This window comes from Plodia interpunctella, chromosome 10 (assembly GCF_027563975.2).
Source record: "Plodia interpunctella isolate USDA-ARS_2022_Savannah chromosome 10, ilPloInte3.2, whole genome shotgun sequence".
NCBI classification, from domain to species: domain Eukaryota; kingdom Metazoa; phylum Arthropoda; class Insecta; order Lepidoptera; family Pyralidae; genus Plodia; species Plodia interpunctella.
The window spans coordinates 7,643,922-7,664,544 of NC_071303.1; the positions used below are offsets into that span (position 1 = coordinate 7,643,922).

At 35.1% G+C, this 20,623-nt stretch overlaps 1 protein-coding gene across 4 annotated transcripts in view; it reads right to left on the reverse strand.

Moving 5' to 3' along the window:
* Window positions 1-20,623, reverse strand: part of LOC128673209 (uncharacterized) — an 89,967-nt gene that overhangs the window by 7,998 nt on the left and 61,346 nt on the right. Inside the window, exon 2 of one of the 4 annotated variants that reach the window (XM_053750900.2) lies at window positions 15,185-15,297. The exons of 2 other annotated variants lie outside the window; for them this stretch is intronic. In XM_053750900.2, coding sequence (XP_053606875.1) covers window positions 15,185-15,187 — 3 coding nt within the window. In that variant the 5' untranslated portion in view covers window positions 15,188-15,297. Of the gene's footprint in view, window positions 1-15,184; window positions 15,314-20,623 lie in introns of all 4 variants that reach the window. One more of the 4 variants, XM_053750899.2, reaches the window with a different exon arrangement.

The window sequence follows — 20,623 nt, forward strand, 5'->3', positions numbered from 1 at the left end:
ATACACTTAGGACGTTTAGAGATCCGCAATATCTTTAAATTTAATGTATTTCTCTTCGGCAAGAGATCAACAATGTTTTAAATTAAGTAGCTAATATTTTATATGCTTCGAAAGACACAATAAACCATTAGTTAAAACTCGCCAACTGTGCCATATTCCTTATCGATCTATAAGAAAGGCCTGTGTCCCAGCAGTGGAGCACATGACGATGAGCCTTTATCTTTGTGCTGTTGAAAGCAGGAACCAAAGGAACCAAGCAGTTTCTACAGATAGTTGTTGAACTCACGCATCACATTTTATACTTGCTTCTGTTCTGACGGTTCTATCGATGAATGTACGATTAGATTAATTCCAAATTTTACGTACAATCTACGATGCAGGCATTTTTGGAAATATCCATGTTTGCTTCAATATTTAGACGTATCCATTCAAAATTCTCTTTGGATTATTTTGATGATCGCGTTACTACTGGAGTAGGCCGGAGCCTCCTTATAAAAAGGAGGTACCTAGGTTGGAGGTTTGGGTATTCTTCAAATTTCTAGTGTCACCTTACAAGCATTTTTGCTGCCAGCCTCTCTCCGTGATAATATTTTATAATGAAATATTACAATCTCTAAATAGCGTGTTTTTCTTATTTCTGTAAATTTGTACGAAATATTTTCGAAAAGTACGGAAATCTACGGAACCCTCTAAGGTTCCTCGCGCTAATCCGCCTTGCATTAGATAGTTTTTCTTTATTTACATAGAATTCTTGACTCAAGGGATTTTGCACTGAAGTAATTTATAGTCGCAGTAGCTGCATTTCAGCTGCATTTCTAAGTAGAAATAAAACGAACACAGATTTTTTTAGCCACTCCGAAGATTTACACGTTTTATAGTAGAAGAAGAATAGTTACTTAAGGATAAAAAATACTTGTAAAAAAATGTAAAGTACTTACACACATTTTGATACTTCCATAACATATATTTAGATATGCGCCTTTCACATGTACATCTATTTGGTTAAGTAGAGAGTAGAATCTACACAACAAAGACTCGAAAACAAAAAATCCTAAGTTACTCATTTACATACGAAGAAATCATTGGATTTCTAAAGAAATTAAATATATGCAATATTCAGAATTCCAGTGATTTGAAATGAATGTGATGAACAGAGGAACTAGAGGAATCAAATTAAAAAAAAGAAGAATAATAATAGTTTTTAAACTCATGGATCAACTGTTGTACGACTAATGGGCTATCCGATATTTATTCCTGATGGTTTAATCAAACACAACTTTCTACAGCCAAATAAATAAAAAAATATCGTTTCCATACCATCTCAAAACTTTTTCAAAAAAAGGCATCTGTCACTGGCCACAAATATTTCAGAAAAAATAAACGTTTGTTGATTAATATTTCAGCATCACCGATACACGAGACGGCCTCGCTTGCTTCCGCCTTCCGAAATTAGATGAATGTAGAAAATATTAAACTCGAGTCGAGTTGGAACGAAAACAAACAAAACTTCCATAAAAAAGGAACTTACGAATACGAACGCGAAAATGCAGATTTTATAAATCGTTGCCCGGAGGTTCACTCGCGTTTGACCACGGGTCATTGCCTATTTATATCTAGTCCACATTTTTTCAGGTAGCAATTTTGTAGCCTGAAATGTTGTGAAACGTTATGATCTTTATTTAGCGAGCTAATCAGATACTGACAAACCAAGAGGATGAGTAGGAATTAGTTCGTTGTGCAAATGAAGTGAAGACGGAGGATTGTCTGAATGCTGCTCCAAATATATCTCGGGAGATGAGTCAAGTGCACGAGCTGGCTTCAAATAGACACGTGGGCTCTGATTGAGAGGAATCACGGTGAACTTTAATAGAAACGTTCGTTTTCAAACAACAACAACAAAGAATTTAGTTCTGTATTAAACCACAATTTATGTAATACTTCCGTTACCTAAACAATTTTTTTGACTTGATAACAAAGCTATTGTTTAATATAGACTAACATAGTATCCTATTAACAAATTATGGACGATTTATTTTATTAAAACATCAATATTGTGACGCACGAAACGCAGTAAAATAAAATTGAATACTCAAAAGTGAAAACTGAAAGTATTATAATACTACAGCACTTCCATGAGTACCTTATAGAGTAAGAGTCAGACGATGCAACCACTAACCGCAGCTACTAATGGGTACCATTCGAGTTCATTCTATTTAGTTACCTACTCTAAATTCACTCCTATTACCACCACATTCAATAGGACCTCCTATTGAAGGTAAATTGACATGCAGTTGACGGTACTTAGGTATAGGTATGCACGAGAATTTCAGTAGCAAACCAATTTTCACTATATTCCTTACATACTTCGAGGATACGGCGCGGAATACATTTACCTCACGATGTGCTTATAAATCAAGATAAAATTCTTGTTTTATATTAACGCCATTTTCCCGAAATACGGCCTCAAGCTACGTTGTTTTGGTGCCTATTACAACTTTGCTCTGTTTATCCGAAAAATAAGTGTGTGGTCGTGAACTTACGAGTCGGTGTTATCAAATTAATTTATCAAAATTGTCAATTTGATATTTTAAAAGTAGTTTGCATCTTTAATAATCAAATTATAGAATATAAATAATTTTTAATTTAAACTTTCAAAGCCAAACAAACTGCTTTAAAGTTGTAATTAAAAATGTTTATTTTACCTCAAGTTACGCGATTTTGGTGTTATAACTTTGCTCTGTTCACCCGGAAAATAAGTGTGTGGTCGTGAACTTACGTGTCAGTGTTGTAAAGTTATCGAAATTGCGCATTATTGATAACGGTAATACATGGTCAATCAGTTTTTTAAAAGTTGAGTAAATATATATTAAGAATTGTTTCCGACATTTTTTACACATTGATATGCAAATCACCACAATTGTTATTATTAATTTAATTCGAATTGTTTCTTGAATAGTCCAATCATTCGATATTTCAGTTTTTATTCAGTTTTGTTTTGTTATTTTAAAATATTCACGTGCTTTTAAAACTACACGAGATTCGAAATGCACAGATGTGCATAGCATCACATTACACATACATTATCAGATATTTAACATTTTATAAATACAAGCGAATATTTTACTAAACCTAACGGCCATATTGAGAAATAGACTATTAAATTAATGTTTTAGGAAAATAGATGCGATGGGCGTGTGCAGTCAAAAGTAGTTAAAACTAGGAAGCGTAGATTTATAGTTTGGTTAATCAATTAGAGCGTGTTCCCATTGCTCCGTCCGTTATATTTTGTTCCGTTACATGTTGATATTTTGCGTTGGCAAAATATCCCAAATTACAATTTTGCATAACCATTTACTACCTACATTAAATTCCTTCTAGTGAAAACGTTGTTATTTCCAATTTTCTAAAGTGAGAGATGCCACGTGTAAAAGTTAACATAATACATCAGTATGGTATGATGTTCTGAAAATTTCGCAGCGCGCGTTGCAACATCTCAATCTAAACAGAACGGGCTATTTCTGCGCAGGAGTGCGGTCAACGGGGCTCACATTGCAATAGAGTGGAGTTCAAAACTTTGATTGAAATAAACAGAACCACGCCTTCATCCCTGACGTTCACGTTTTTTATAATATTTTCCCTTGATAGACTTTTTCAGAATACGTGAGTGATTATCTGGCACATTATATGTTTCTCCTCCGCTCTCACATCAACGTGTAAGCAGAATAAAACATTTGAAATATTATTTTTAAAAACACAATAACAGGATAGTTAAAAAATTAAATAGGAATTCTGTCCAGCCAGGAATTTTCCAGAAACTTTCGCAATTTAAAACTAAAATGGCGGATAAACCCCGACATGGAAACCTGCACATTTTGCTGTTTAATCCAAAATGTCTTTTACGGCTGAAACTTAATTTTATGGACAAGTTTGCATAGCTTAAACTCAATCTGAATTCTGCACAGTTGTATAAAAAAATTTCTTTCTGAATGTGCATACACAGAGAAAACATTTTTTAAATAAAAATGTCCACACAAGCTTTTATTTAGAAAATAATAATGAGATGAAAAAATCTGGAATCAAGCGGGAATAGAACATCTATACGGGACCGTGCTCCTGAACCATTGAACTATCGAGATCATGCCAGTCCGGCCGAATTAATTCATCTCTTTATAGAGAGTGAATTCCCGCTCAAAATTAAAAACCATGTGTATAATAGCATACGCTTCCTGGCAATATGTACAACTAAACTACTTTTAAACTTTCACGTCGCATAATTATATATAGGTACGAATGGTCACTGTGGTCACTGGACCACGGACCTTTGTATTAAGGTCCGAAACGTTTGGGAAATAAAAGTGGTATGTGCGCGTTTAATACCTGTTCTTTAGTATATAATATGTACAACCATCATGTTATGTAAATAAGGAAGTAACATTTACTTTGATACTGGGTTTATTAGACTCAATGTCAAACGTATTATGAGTTTATCGCGGTCACATACTTATCTTTGTCACTATTGTTATTTTTCCGCCTTACTTTTTTATACCCTATTTAACTTCTGGAAAGTCCTACCATTTGTTTTGAATTAATCGAAATTATGACGTTTATAAGCTAATTTCTACTTTCTACGTATTACTACAAGTTACTTCTATATTTAGATATATTTATCAGATATATTTAAATATATAAAAGCCATTTTATATAATGACCTTATTATATAGTCAAGATATTTGGGAAATCGCAACACGGATGCAGTAAATTCAAAGGACTTATAACACTTATTTTACAAATAACGAAGACTGCAGATTTCAAAACGAAATAACTACCAGAGAATATATCAGAAAATAAAAAAAAGGTCACTTTTACGGTTCCGATGCGATAGACAATATGATTTAACTAGTTCTCCGTCCCTTACTAGTGTCACGCTGGAAACAATCGACAATCAATCTCGGTCTATCTCCGGAGTCAGCTTTTGACTGATGAGACGCAACATACAGACATAAATATAAATGGACTTCGAAACTGTCACTTTATTCGAAATAGAAGAAAACGCCAATTATGGAATGAGGTGGAACAAGGATTGGGAATTGAGTTAAAGTTATGTTGTGCTCCCTCTATTATCTCTGCATGTTCCAGGTAGCGTTTGGTGCTGTGACGACCGGGCGCCTTAATATTTTGACACGAACGAAGATCATAAACGAATCTTTCGTTTGTGATTTTACGAACGGCCGCCTGCCTGACGTCAATCCTCCTTGGAAATGCTATTGTGGCCTATCAGCTGCCTAGGCTATGTGTGTATAATATGATCGAGACCTTTCCTCGATTGTTTGTTTATAATTTGCCACATCGATGTATTAAGGTTAAAACAGACAAATTCAATTATACGTAATATTACATTAATGCTCAATGCCGAGTCTGTGTCACATACAACTTATTATTCTTAACGTCGTCGACAAAAATAAAGCAGAAGAGAGTGGTATTCTTTGTTTATAATCCAACAAATACAAATATTTTCGTCTCGTCTAACTCACTAATAAAAAGAATTTGAATCAGAGTCATCTAATTTTACGTTGGTCTTGGCGTTAGTCTGACGGCTCGACGCGACGCCCTGACGTGTGTCACGACGTGTCATGTGTCACACAAAACCACGAATTTCCGTTCGAGAATCAGCCTTATTTATTGCCCTGTTTCGTTTTCGTGTCGATAACAAATGGTTGTGGTGGATTTTCCAGACGTTCATTTCGTTTTCATGCCGTTTTTGTAAGATGGCGCCTTTTGTTAAAACGAGTGATGTGTGGCCGGTGTACAGGATTTTAATTTATTTCTTTTAGTAATTTGTGCGACACTTTTAAATGAGTATTCGCCTTGGATTGGGTCGATTATTTTTTTTTATTTACGATAACAATCAGAGCGGGTAGTTCGTCCGGAAATAATATAAGTTTTTTTTTGCAATTACTAAGATAGATTAAAATTAATTCAAGATAATATAGATAGCTAAGGATCATGCATACAGCAGCAGTTCGAAGTAATAACGTACAAAACGAAGAAAAAAAAAACGAAATATAAAAATGAAAATCTATTATTGAAAAAGTTATTAAGCTATAATAAAATTGTTTCAAACACAGAGTTATTAGGTTTTTATTCAGTTGGGAATAAGTTTATTATTAACACAAAACTATTCAAATCATTCAAGTCGTATTCTAAAAGTTAAGCTCTTCAATTATGATATTTTCATATCACACTCGATCTCATGGCAATGTCCAGAAAATTTACAAAACACAGAACAAATGTACGACAAGAGAAAGTTATCTTTTGTTCAGTTAACATTCATCCCACGGCTTGTTATCGCGATCGACTTAAATATAGCTTAGGTATCTGTAATCTTAGTTAATCCATTACGTCTCCCATGACTTTTGTTTTCGCTTTTAACGCACAAGATAACAAATATTCACTCCGAGAAAACTTTGAAAACTTTGAAATTCGCGATATCTTCCGAATTGTGAGATTAATTCCTGTAACTAAAATTGAAGTTTATTTTTTAATTGACCCTGGACTTCGCGGCGTCACAGCAACGCAACTGATAACATGCGAAGATGAGAGGAGATTGACCAAGATAGACGAGTGTCCATCTTGGTCAATCTCCTCTCATCTTGGTAGAGTTACCAATGTGGATACTATTTTGGCCGAATCTACTCTCTATTACCCTTTTAATTTGTGAACTTGGCTTTGATAATGTCGTGTGTCTGATTTCCTCAAAATATGGACTATATTTCAGAACTGTTTTGATAAATACATATATGTAAACAGTACAGTAATAAATGGGCCAGGAAAAAGAAAACTTCCAACATATTTTCTAATTTCCAATGGAAATGCTGGAAAAATGAACTTTTTCCACCGAATAAACTCAGTCTGTAGTTGAACCATAAACAAATATAGCCGGATAATTAAAATTTCTCCACCAACGCCCGGGCGGCCGAACTTTGGACATTATGCCACTAAATAAAATAAGTACAGAGTTGTTCGCAACTGAATGTGTTTGGTTTTTGGTATGCTTATTTGTATGGTACTGAATACCTATGTATTAGTATAAAAGATGCTTTACTTACATATTTATTAGAAGCTTCGTATAAATGAATGCCTACCCGCACCTGCTCATTAAAAGAAAACATTATTATTTTGTTATCTGCCTCCTTTTAAGATTTAAGAGGTGTTCTCTTGTCGGTGAAATATTCGCCACATCTCTCTAGCCTCGGATTTCGATACGATACAACGACGCCTGCTTTCTCTTTCAGTTGGCTCGCGTAACTCTTCCTCGGTCTCCCTGGACCTCTTCTTCCTTTTACCTTTTTTAAGAATAGTTTTAGATAAAGGCGTCGTGTATTATCAAGTGGCCAATCATACATCAACATTATAACTTAGTCATATTCGTTTACATATTCTTTATTCATTGGATATCCTACTAATATTATAAATGCGAAAGTTTGTGAGAATGTATATGTGTGTGTAACTCTTTCACGCAAAATCTACTGAACGGATTATTATGAAATTAGGTATACGCGTAGAATATAAGTATAACCCACATAGGGCACTCCTTATCCGATTATGACGACCTCGGTGCCGCAGTGGTAAAGTTCTTGCCACTGAACCGAGAGTCTCGGGTTCGACCCCCGGTCAGGTCATGATGGAAAATTTTCTTTTTCTGATTGGAGTTCTGGATGTTTATCTATATATGTATTTGTTAAAAAATATAGTATCGTTGAGTTAGTATCCCATAACACAAGTCTTGAACTTACTTTGGGGCTAGCTCAATCTGTGTGATTTGTCCTAATATATTTATTTATTTATCCAGAAATTCCCACGGGAGCGAAGCCCCGGGGCATAGCTAGTATATATATCCAATCCATTGAAAGTTGCCAAGCAGTTGATTGTACCTACTGCAGAACCCGAGTACTTTAGTTTTCTTTCTGTGCTCTCTATATTTTGAGTCTGTTAACGCCACGTGTTAAAGGGGTATTTATTCCGGATACAATTTGCTAATGGAGTAACAGTTTTGACAGCAAAAACAGGATATGTCATGGACAGTTGACGGCTGTCAGGCGCCCGCGTGCATCAGATTAGCACTCATTATAAAAACTAGAACTTTATAATAATGAATTGTTCCTATTCTTAATTTTGTTATTTTTTGCATGACGTAAGTACTTATTACATAAGTCTTCCTCTTATGTCAGTGGTTTCTAGATTCCTTGTTTTTTTTTTCTTTTCTTCGCATGGTATTTACTTTACCATCCAGAGCAAGACTATCATGCATATCCTCCTGGACGACTAGCCAGAGGCAAACGGCATGACCAGACATATTTTTTCATTTAAAATTGTGTGTTCTTTATGTATATGGTCAAGATCTGACACATGTAATGTTATGATTATATACTCTTTAGTGATAAATACAGACGTTATAAACCCAGCCTGATACCTGTCAAGATTTATTAATTCGACGTTGATAAGTATAATTAACGCCCTATCTACATTTCTGGTCCATAATATTACACAATCAATGGGAATCACCCTAATATTTTTCTTTATTGGTGATTTCAAAAGCTGTTAGATAAAAAATTATGTTTAAATTTTGTAATGAATAACATTAATAGCCACTTTTGAGCTCCTTAGTTTTTATTGGGGGATTACTCTAAAGATAATACTCCAATAGTAAGTCTAATGAATTCGTTATATTTTCCTGAGATTTTATGACAGTCATCGCCATCGCCGAGCCGGTTGACTGTAAGAGTTTTCTACACGAGATAAATCCGCGTTCGTACATGGTTCATTCTTGTGTTAGTTAGAATTTATGCACCTCTTTTACGTACGACGAAATTCTTACATACAAACGTGAATAAACATATGTCCAAAATATAACACTACCACACACTTTAGCAAAGTCCCTAAGGAATGCGCATAATTCGTGCAATCCTTACAAACCCAGGGCACTCCTGAGCGTTAGGGCCGCGCACGTCCCTAATAGTCCATTCTGTCTGGAGATTAGGACATTCCAGGATGCTGGATAGTGTTATCTGGAACGTGAAGGTTGCCATTGTCGGAATGTTTTTGCAGCGTCAGCATATTTTTGGATGTGGGACATTGTTTTGGAAAGAATTTTATTTTACTTTTTCAGTTTGCTTCCATTTAGTTTTTGTTGAGAATATTTACTAAATAAATTTTCTTTCTTGTTTTCATGTACTGGAAATTCTCTGATAGGATTAAGTATATGCCGTGAATTTATGTAAATGTGAACGTTTTTTACGAAGAATGAGCCAGTTGTATCCCCATCTGTATATAATATATTGTAAAAATAAATCAAGGGATAGGGCTATAAACTAGAGATTCCTCTCATAGGCGATAGGATAGCAACCTATAACTTTTTAATATCAATTCCACCAATAAGCCCTAAATACTTCAAAACGTGGTCTCCGAGTTTCGCAACTCACCGTTCTGTCTACCCCGCAAGGGGTAAAGACGTGGTACTGCATATGTATAAATTAAAAAAGAAGAATTAAGAACCTCTTCCTTTAGTCAGTTAGAAATAGCAGTAAGTCTATGAAATAATGCATTAGGAATGCTTCGCACATGTAGGATGCGCGATGACGTCCTCAGGAATGATGCACTTTCCCACACACGATTTTATTTTAACTTGGACGCAATGACGTTGGCTGTTAACGAATGTTAGATGCATTTCCTGCCCTTTGTGGGAATAGAGTGTGCATGTGAGAATTTCAAATCGTGCTGTCTTTTTGGAGTTATTCATATCTGAGCTGCTGTGGGTGGCAAAATTCGAGTATAGTTCTATTTTCCAGTAATAGATTTTATATTGTTTTGTTTGTTATTGTTTGTGGTATAGAGTGATTGGTTTCGCCCATAAATATGACTATTCCATATCGTCCAGTGGCTGTCGTACGAGGCGACTATGGGACACATACTCGTACGGAACGGAAACACACGCCGGAGCTTATGAAAAGTTGTCACCGTCTATAGACGCCTGCAAGACTAGGGGTGACATACGAGCGTTGCCATATATTCGTATCAAACAGAAGACTTTAAGTAAGTTTTGGAATTATTTTGAGCTGGTATATAGGCCAGGCGAGCGTGACCCAGTCAGTTTGCACTAGGAACACTTGAAATACTCGAGCCCCAATGAAAACATTTCAAAACCCATTACTGCAAACATAGATGTTAAACCAGTTTTAATGTAATGCTGTATTGAATATTGCTTAATTATTTCGAAAATTATCTTTTTAGACTGACCCGGATCTATTTTTTTTTGAATCCGTGTTCGGCCATAAAATTCGAATCAAGTCTTCTGAATTTAAAGGTAATTTTTGAAGTGAAAACTTCTTTACCAGCGGCGTTTTACCAATCACGAAAAGTACACAATACTTTTTGTGATTGGTAAAAAATGTTAAACTCGCGTCAGGACACGTGATGTTTAAGACTTAAAAAAACAAGTTTTCACTTCTGCCCGCACTTTTTTTACGCGGAACTCGGGTTTCAGGCGTCACATCTGCTGCAAGTATGAGAAAGTAGTAAACACAAACCTATTATAGGTATTTTGGTCTACACCAATGTTACTGAAGGCCGATGACCCCTAATCATGTGCTATAGATATTGATCAGGTTAGGCATCCAGCACGTGGGCGGTAAAAAATTGTTTACAAGTACTTCTTTCTGGGACAACGCCCGGTTTATCGGACGGAATGCGTGAGGTGGGCCTTATGTGACGTCTTGACCTTTTATTGGTTAAAATTTACGTTATATTTGGTAACTCTACTGGTACTCTATTTGACCACAACCAAAATGTCCCTAAACGACCAAGACCACAAATAATTGAAGCTCAAAAATGCTGGCGTTATAACATGCGTGCTAATTTGTTTTACCACTAAGGATCCTGGGCTTTTGCGCGAAAATGTCTTGCGCGCCGATGATTTCGCGCAAGTGTCCAACGTGATGTAAAAAAAATCGATTAAAACACGGCTCTTACCATAGTATTTCCAGCAAACGTGTTGAAAAAGAAATCATACGAATTTTTCAAATAGTTTTGTCTGGCGCGCGCAATTTCTCAGAAAACCAACACAGCAATTTTAAATAATAATTATCAAAATTCAACGTTTGAAAATTGAGACACAAAGACTACTGTAAAATAGGTATAAGTATAAATCGAGAACGAAATTGGATTACATCAGTGTATCAAGAGAAAATGTATATTTTCAGCGCACTCTGAACGGACCGGCCAGTTTTTTGTTCGACACATTTTAATCGAAACGTTACTCTTCCGAGTATTCGAGTTTCCGAACACTCTTTTGTGTTTCACGAAATTACTCTGAGAAATTACGTCGTACAGCCAACTGCATGTATTATTCTATTTATTCGTCTAAAGGCATCTGACATGACGTTTACAACTAAAATTCGTGTATCACAAACACACTAGTGAACTAAATAGTGAACTAATGTGCAGGTTTCCTCAGGATGTTTTCCTTCACCGAAAGCAAGTGGTGTTTGATGAAAACTACTATATTATGTACATGAGTCAGATTGGTATACAAACTCACAAGTAGGATTTGAACCTGGGACCTTTCAATCACATGCGGACGGTCTAACCCACTGGGCCCCCACCGCTTTATAAAATTAAATGTATAGCGTCCAATCATTCCAAATGTACAGTATAACAAAACAACAGATAAATAAATAAATAAAATAAATAAATAAATATATTAGGACAAATCACACAGATTGAGCTAGCCCCAAAGTAAGTTCGAGACTTGTGTTATGGGATACTAACTCAACGATACTATATTTTATAAATAGATACATATATAAATAGACATCCAAGACCCGGGCCAATCAGAAAAAGATCATTTTCCATCATGACCCGACCGGGGATCGAACCCGGGACCTCTCGGTTCAGTGGCAAGAACTTTACCACTGCGCCACCGAGGTCGTCAAATACATATATCGTCAAATAGATATAAAATACATAGCTTTAGTGGCAGTTCATAGGCATACATAGGGACAGACAGACAGCGGGATGCGTTGATTTATACTGTGTAGTGATAAATTTTATCTTTTGGCCGAATCTTTTTCTTTCTTTCTAAAATCGCAGCATCTATTGAATAAGGTAATACAAGATATTTTTCCCAAGATAGCTTTTTCTTTTAGCCGTCGCGTGACGTCTCCCATCGAGTGGTAGCGACAGTGATAACATAATTAAGCGGTATCACGATACGACATAAATTACTTAGATTTCCCCAGCATGCTTTTTTGCTCAATGAGTGGCATTCACTACACCACGTTTTTAACCGACTGCAAAAAGAAAGGTTATGAACGAAAGTAGTTTGTAGCTTTTGAGAAATTACTATAGGTATACTGTAAAATTTGACGTGAAAAAAGTGACTGTGAAGGTCTAATTTCTGAAGAAATGGTTTGATTTCAATGAAATGTTTAATCATGTACTAATGGATGTCTAGAAATATTAGTAGCATACATTTGAACGGAATTCTTTAAATAATAATATCGGTCCAGCGATTTAGTCACGAAAACGGAACAGATTTCCGCATTTATAATATTAGTATGGATTGGTTAGGAATTCGAATAGAAACTGCTAGCTATTGTATTGCACTAAGATAAGTAAATAATAGTAGTTTATTATAAAGCTGGAATAAATCAAAACTAACCTAATTTATCTTCAACATACACAGTCGTAGGGACTTAAGCAATAAAAGTCGTTGCCCTATTTATATATGTCTCAAGGATAATTGAAAAATACTGGTACTAGGCTCACAGACTTAATATATAAGTTTGTGACTAGACTAATCCTGAACTTTAAATATGTACCCGTTAGTAGTACATTTAGCGGGCACTGTGTCCTTTTACAACTCATCCAATTATATCTTAACCTGATACTGAATATTAACTTGTCTAGGTAAGTCTTCGTTAGCTGTCTTTGTCTCTTTAAATATGGCATAAAAATTGAACTGACTACCAATTAAACACACAAAAATTATAAGGTAAGGGATGTGCTATCTACTGCTTGCGTGCATTTTGTAATTGTGGATTTTATAATTAATTAAGTAGCATTATATAGAAAGACTAGCTTTTGCCCGCGGCTACGCACGCGTGAATTTCAGTTTTTAAAAGAAAGTAAAATTTCTATTATTATTTTCTCGCCTATTTTAAGAATGGTGAATTTTTTTTTTATGATTCAAATTCGTATTTTTTGTCATCTTTAGTGCATTTCGCCGTTTCTCGCATTACTATATTGTACTAATCACCAAAAGTTTCACATAAATTTGCAACCCCTAATGCCTCCTCGGAGATGAAATTTTCAAAATGCATTAATATATTTTACTAATTATAATATAGACTACTAACTACCGACTTCCACTCAAATAGCATAGATACTTCTTCCTTCAAAGTTTTCTATCACTAGAAGTAAGTTTTCATTTCAAAATGTTATAGTGCACGTGTCAGATTGGCACACAAAGACATATGACACAAGTAGGATTTATTTTTCTTTCGGTTCACAGCCTAACCCTGCCATTTGACTAACGCTTCGACGCAAAATAGAAGCGTAAGTGGTAATAGTTTACAGTAATAATATAACAGTGCATTATACGCCGACCGAGGGATAAGTAGCTGATAAAGAAACCCCGCGAAGAGGTGCGGGGTGGGGAGGGGGGAGTGTAATACACACACTGACCGTCCGGTCATATCAAGCTTACCTATTTGTTTAGTATTTTATTATGCCGGCTACACACTATTGCCGAACGTCAGACTGCCGACGCGAATGCAAGAACATTGCGTAGTTTCTATGAGAGTTTCTATTTACCGCAATGGAAAACGAAGCAGGATGATTTACGGCACGCTTTTCCTGCATTGTGTTGCGGAAATCATTCTACGCGTCAGCACCAAAAAGAAGTATGTTTTCAGCTGGCATTTTGATTTCGCTTGTCCGGAATTCCTACTCGTTTGAACACGAGGATGCATTCAGTGGGCGTACAAAATTCTACGAGTATGACATCGTACTCGTAAGGCTGTAAAATACCACGTTCCCGTGAGAATTTTGGGAAATTGTGTAGTACTGTAGGTACAATATTTCAGACTTCTATGCTCAGTAATTTCGGCTAGTTTGTCTGTCAGTTAGCTACGGAAAAGTTATATAGATATAGAACATACCTTAAAATCAATTAATTAAAAGTTCTTTTTTTCTAGTGTTATAGATAAACTGGCAACACTTGTATCAGTATTTTATTTTTCGATCTCCTGAATCCCAGTCATGATGAACATTAATTTGTATGATTTCGCGGAGAGTGACTAACATAATTTTCGTTGGTCATTTTATATTATTCACTGTTACAAAATTTGTAATATAGTAAATATCCAACTATTTCAAAATCTGATGTCGGATTATGCGGCTAAACTTTAAATTATGGATTTTCGCGATACTAAATTACAAAAACAGTAAGTAGTGATTTATAGTTTATTTTATAATAGCAATTTGCTATTTCTCAAAGTTACAGTAATTATTTCAACAGTTATTGCCGTAAACAACATGCTTGGGAATATAGGTTTATTCATCATAAAATAAACAACGTCTCAGAAGTTTCAACGACAATCTTTGACTACGTTTTAAATCAGCCATTTCATTATGGGAGAACTTACATCAGGGTAAATTTGAAACTTAGAAACTTTGTTGACAAAACTCACGGATCGCAAGTTGTTAAAACTTTGCATTCTTTAAACTTTGCAAATCTAGGTAGGTACTCTTGTTGTCCAGTTAATTTGAAACATTATTCATGTCTTTTGTTTGTTTCTAATAACTTTATAGTACAAGAAATAAGTATATAAATCAAAATTAATACAATAATGATTTCTGTAAAAGTGGCGGGTTCTCTTACAGCCAAACTTCTAATCAATGAGTATATTTTTGTGTCAAAAATAATCAATTAATCATTAATTAATCGCTTCGTTTTTCTTGATAGAGAGCGATGGACTTAGTGTAAATTTTTTAAACGTAGTTCATTTTCCTCAATAACTTCGATGTAATGTGAATACATAACATGTATTCAGAATTTGAATTTCGAACTTATCATGCCGCATCCTAACTATCTGGGCTTTTAAAAAAAAAAAAAGAATAACCGTACCATTACTGCTAAGAAGATGCCAAGCTGATTCCAAAATCAGGTTCAAATCATTTTTGTTTTAGAGATTCTGCCATGAAGATTGACAACACAGTGGTCGTAAATCATCGGCTTACCTGAAACAATAACAAACTAGGATCACATTATGAATTCCCACCAGTCTCAGCTTTATATACAGCCATTTATTTTTTATAAAAAGGTCGAGTGACGTCACGGGTCGTTAAACTCTAATTAGTTGTTTGGCGCATCTAAACGCGATTCGAATTTTTATATCACTAAAACTAGTGACCTGCCCTGGATTTTCCTAATAAAAGTACGTGATTTGGGAGTTGACCACGAGGATACTAATTCTAGCTTCAATGTTCTCGCGTCTCGCTTTATTTGGTGAAAGAATTTTAAAATCATAGGTAACCATACCGCACTACTCGCTGTAAAACTTGTTAAAGTTTCGAAACGTAGCTATATTCGAAATGAAACTATATAATTTCTACCACAATTACTTACAAACGGATATACTGAATAGATTGTGTGAAATATTTAGATACTTGTATATGGAAGAGATAAATTCCAATATTGATCAATAGTGCCTGAATTTATTGGTCATGTGCCAGATGTTTGACGTAAGCTGATTTAAACAATGCAAGGTTGCTCCGTTTGTCATAACTAGATTATGATTAGAATTCTAATACATTCTTAACATTATAACACATGCAACTGTTTATTGTATGGAACACATGTACTGTTGGGAGAAAATAAACACGATGCTTCAACGTAGTACATTTAATAATTCGGTAATCCACAAGGAGTCAGGTTTATCTGTCTCCGACTGTACTACTTCGTTCATTTAAAATAAATTAAACAGAGGAATAATTTACATACTAAAGTATTTGTATTGTACAGTCGATAGCATATAAACCTACCCAAATTCGTCGCTGCTACAACTATATAAAGATCTATGTAGATTACTTTGACATGCGACTGTACAAATTCGTTGTACTGTCAACAACATATAAACCTAATCATTATCAATGTAAATTCACACATCTCCCTTCACGCTTTTACCATAGAGTGGTAAAAACGTGTAAAAGCGTGAAGTAAATGGTTTTGACTGTACACATAAATAATGACCTTAAAAAAATATTTAAATACATAGCATTGATAAAGTAAATAAGTGACCTTTCACCTACTCGCATGTAGAAGATACACGAACACATACTCTCACATGTAAACGGTTACGAGGTGTGACCAAAGGAAGGAAGGGCGGACATCATAAGCCCATTAGTGCTAATGCGGCCGACGCCGGGAGACAGCGATAGTGTACTGCACTTTGTTTTATAGGCTTCGTCCCGTATGTTTACATTGTGCGAGTTGTAACCGCGACGACTACCTACGACGATTTTGTTAGGAGTAAATTAATAAATTTATTTAAAATCTTATATCCCTCAGATATTTTAAACGATCATAAAGTTTTCCTTCATCAAGCAGTACCTATTGTATACTCAAAAGTGTTTTTGAATGCAATAAACTTTCAATAAACAAGGAAGCTATTATAGTTTTATTGTATATCTATAGTCTTCTTTCATTTCCTTGCTTTTATTCAAATTTATTTGTGTTTGTCTGCTTTTCCCAAAGACAAGTGACATCAGGCAAATGGACCCCTGGCTTCAGGGCGTCATAGTTACGAATGAAACCGGGAAAAAGCAAGGATTAAAGAGAGAAACGTGGTTCAGCCACGTAGAGATTGATGTTGCGTTACTTATGTAAACAGCGAGTACAGAAAGTACATAAAGAGTTAAAACATATTTTTGTCCAATCAATCTATTCAGTGGTACCAACCACTTGATTATTTGGTAATCTACTATGCTTCCGGACTGTAGGTTCCAGTGCTAATTTCCACTTTGGTAACCATTGCAATAGATTATGAAATAGAATGATCAAGATTGGTTGATAAACACCCGGTTCTTTAAGTCGAGAGGACACATCGTCATACTGTCAAACTGTACCTATCTATGTGCGACCAATGTGTACGAAGCTTTTAGTCTATTAGCCGCAATAGAACTAACTCGCTGGGGTATCGCAGTGCAGGTGCAATGACATTTTCAACATTGTGGAACAAAGCATGGGCGAAGAAGTTTCAAATAGATTGTATGTTGCGAATGATTTATAAAAAGTGGTTTAAACCCATCTGTAAAGCGGGACAATAGCTCAATCGGTTGTTGTGGCTACAAAAGACACAAAATGTGATAGCACCATATGTGCTGTTCCAGGCATATCCTGGTACATGAGTAGACATACCCTACGAGTATGTCTACTCATGTACGAAGTTGTATCACAATCCATCCATTAGAACCATCCATACTTTCGCATTTATATTATTAAGTAGGAAAATAAGAAGTAGAATTGGTTTATCAATTGATTAAAGTATTACAGCGACCCAGGACTTCGCTTCTGTGAGAATGTTGAGATAAAAAGTATTCTTATGTGCTCTTGTTTGTCAGGTTATGTTCTATCTGTGTACCAAATTCCATCGAAATCCGTCCAAAATCATAGATTGAAATCCGTCGAAAATCATAGACAAATAAAACTATTTACTTTAAACAAAGCCTTTTTTTCTTGCAAATGACTACAAGTTGTTATAAGTACATAAAACTTTACTTTTTTACGGTTTAAATCCTTTTAAATGTCATTATGGCCACCATGGAGCGTAAAATTATCCGACAATGAAAACGGGAGTTACCTTGTAATTTCCCGTTTTTGATCTAAAATTCGGGTGTGAACTGTTTATTTTTGTAAAATGTAGTAGGCACTATACGAGTATATCATTACAATATACATTTTTTAAAGTACTGAGCAAGCAAACAGGCATGTGGCGTCCTGATGGGAAGTGGTCACCACAGCCTATCAACGCTGCATTACCAGGGATGTCAGGACGACAGTGTGTTGGCGGCACTTAATGAAAATTTTCACGTCCTTTTTGAAGAACAGGTGATTGTCTCTGTGGGAACTGTGTAAAAGGTTGAATTTAAAAACCCTTTAATAACTAATTATTAGTAAAAATGTAGGTCAGTGACCAAGTACTCATAAACATAATTTATGGTTAACTTAAGGGAGTTAATTTTGGTTTAACGCTCGTTAGGAGGCGACCGGAGGGCAAAAAGGTTCTTTTCAAATTTAGGATGCCTTAATAAATACACATTTTAAAAAGTAAAATTATGAGTCGACCAGAATATACAAAAAGACAGAAGAAATTTAAGGAGGTGATGTAAAAATACAACTTTATGTTGTAGGCTAGGATAATTATGAGAATAGTTGACTAGCGCTCATAAGCGCCAGTTTGTATTACTAACTTCTAATAAAAGCTATACTAATATGGTGAATGGCAAAAAGAAAATGATAAAAATTGATGTAGAAAGACGACAATAGTTGTTGACTAGTTACACTACATCAATTCTGTACAGATATTGAAAGGCAGAAAGAAATACACAGTTGATGAAAAGAATTTATTGCATAATATTTTAAAATCTTACTAAAATATTACAAAATCTTTTATTGCATAATATTGTAGACTAGATGTTGCTCCCGTGCTCCCGCTTGCCTCTTTATAATAATAGTTTAGCTGTATGCATACGAAAATGTTGTGTAACTTAAATAGGTATGTGATGTAAACTAAGACGATAATGACGATTATTAAACAGTATTACAAATAAATTAAATAGTATCGCCAACTTCACATATAAACTTAATGGCACAGTCTAAGAGAAATAGTGCAATAGCAGCTGTAGTCAGTAAATCGAGTGATGTAAGAAAGTGCACGTCAGTGCAACACTCCGCCAAGACGTGCTCTGTCTATAATATACAGTTTAAAGTCCAAATATTTTTCGTGCAATGGAGTTACCATCTGTGTGCGACTTTTCTATTCACATGACACCATCGAATCAATTCGAAATAAGATGCGGCAAACCAATCACATGGCGTCACTATGACGCAACGACAATCACTACGCAATGTGATTGGTCCACTGCGTCTCACTTCGAAGCGACTCGATAGTGAGATGTGAAATGCTAACCCGCACTAATCTCTCTGTTCTTGAGTGGACAATTGTGGGTAAGGAAAGTATAGGACACTCACTGGCTAGATGGCGCGATGACCTGCAAATGATTGTATAAAATCCAAAACCGAGAGTCGTTGGGAGAGGCCTATGTCCAGCTCTGGACTGCAATAAGCTGACGAACATGATGATGAAGGAGTTATCATGTACGGACAGTACAGCCAGAACTTTCTTCTTTTAAATGTGTACGGAAAATAATGAACAATTCTGCAATCGCTACTTTACCTTTGTTTGAATGTGCTATAGTATTTATTTAGATGATCAGTTACACTAATAGTGTAACTGATCATCTTTTATATCTATTTGTATAGCTATCTCAAAAAATCCTGTAAGAGGGGAACATCTAAGAGAGTAATCTAATTTTCATTCAAAATTGTTATGTCTTCTATAAATGGAAAGCAAACCATGATAATGCTGATGACTCTGATTCCAACTAATGGGTGCAAGATGTACAATCATTGGGACGTCCTCTAATGACAGCAAATGATAGACGAAGATCTTTTAAAAAATAAATAAATGCACATTATATTTTCGTTAGTGAGAAGTTATGTCGATATTACGAAAGCGATGCACAAAAATTGTACTATCGAATTTTTACGTATTTCACAGTTGGATCCGCCATCTCCTTCAAAATAGTTCTTTACTTAAATAAATAAATTCATAACTCAGCTTTTACTTTTTTAATATAAAAATTTACATATATGAAAAAGGAACTTAAATAGTTTCATAAATTATCTTAACAATTTTTTTTTATTAAAAAAATACATTTATTAATATTTATCTAAAGAACTGATAAAAATGAATGGAGATATGAATCTTAGCCCAACAGTGAGGCGCTAAAGTCAAGCAAAAGTAATTCCAAGTAGATTTTTGTTACTCTATGTCCCACCTTAATCCTAGAACCCTGTTTGGGAGCACGGTATTAGACACAACACGGATGCCCTCACGATTTATGAGACAGTCGCCTTATTTAAGACAAATTTAACGCAATGAACGCTTTAAATTTATGTCGACGCACGCTAGTTTTGGACAATATTACACCACTTACATTGGAAACTTCAATGTTTTATTCACTTGGAATAGCACCAAGGATATTGTTGTGCAGTTTAATCTACTCAGACCTATTATCTAGTTAGAAGATTTTTTTCGAACATATCTCCTACGTACTCCGTTTTCAAATCCAAATTCTAAAATAAGTAGTTACAAAAAATAGTATTTTTGGCAACAACCTTTAGATCTTTTGAAATAGGGACGACACGTTTATTTCGAGGCGAAACGAGCGGCGTCGGATTTCAATATTTCCTAAAATTCCCACCCACCGGAAACCCTACCCT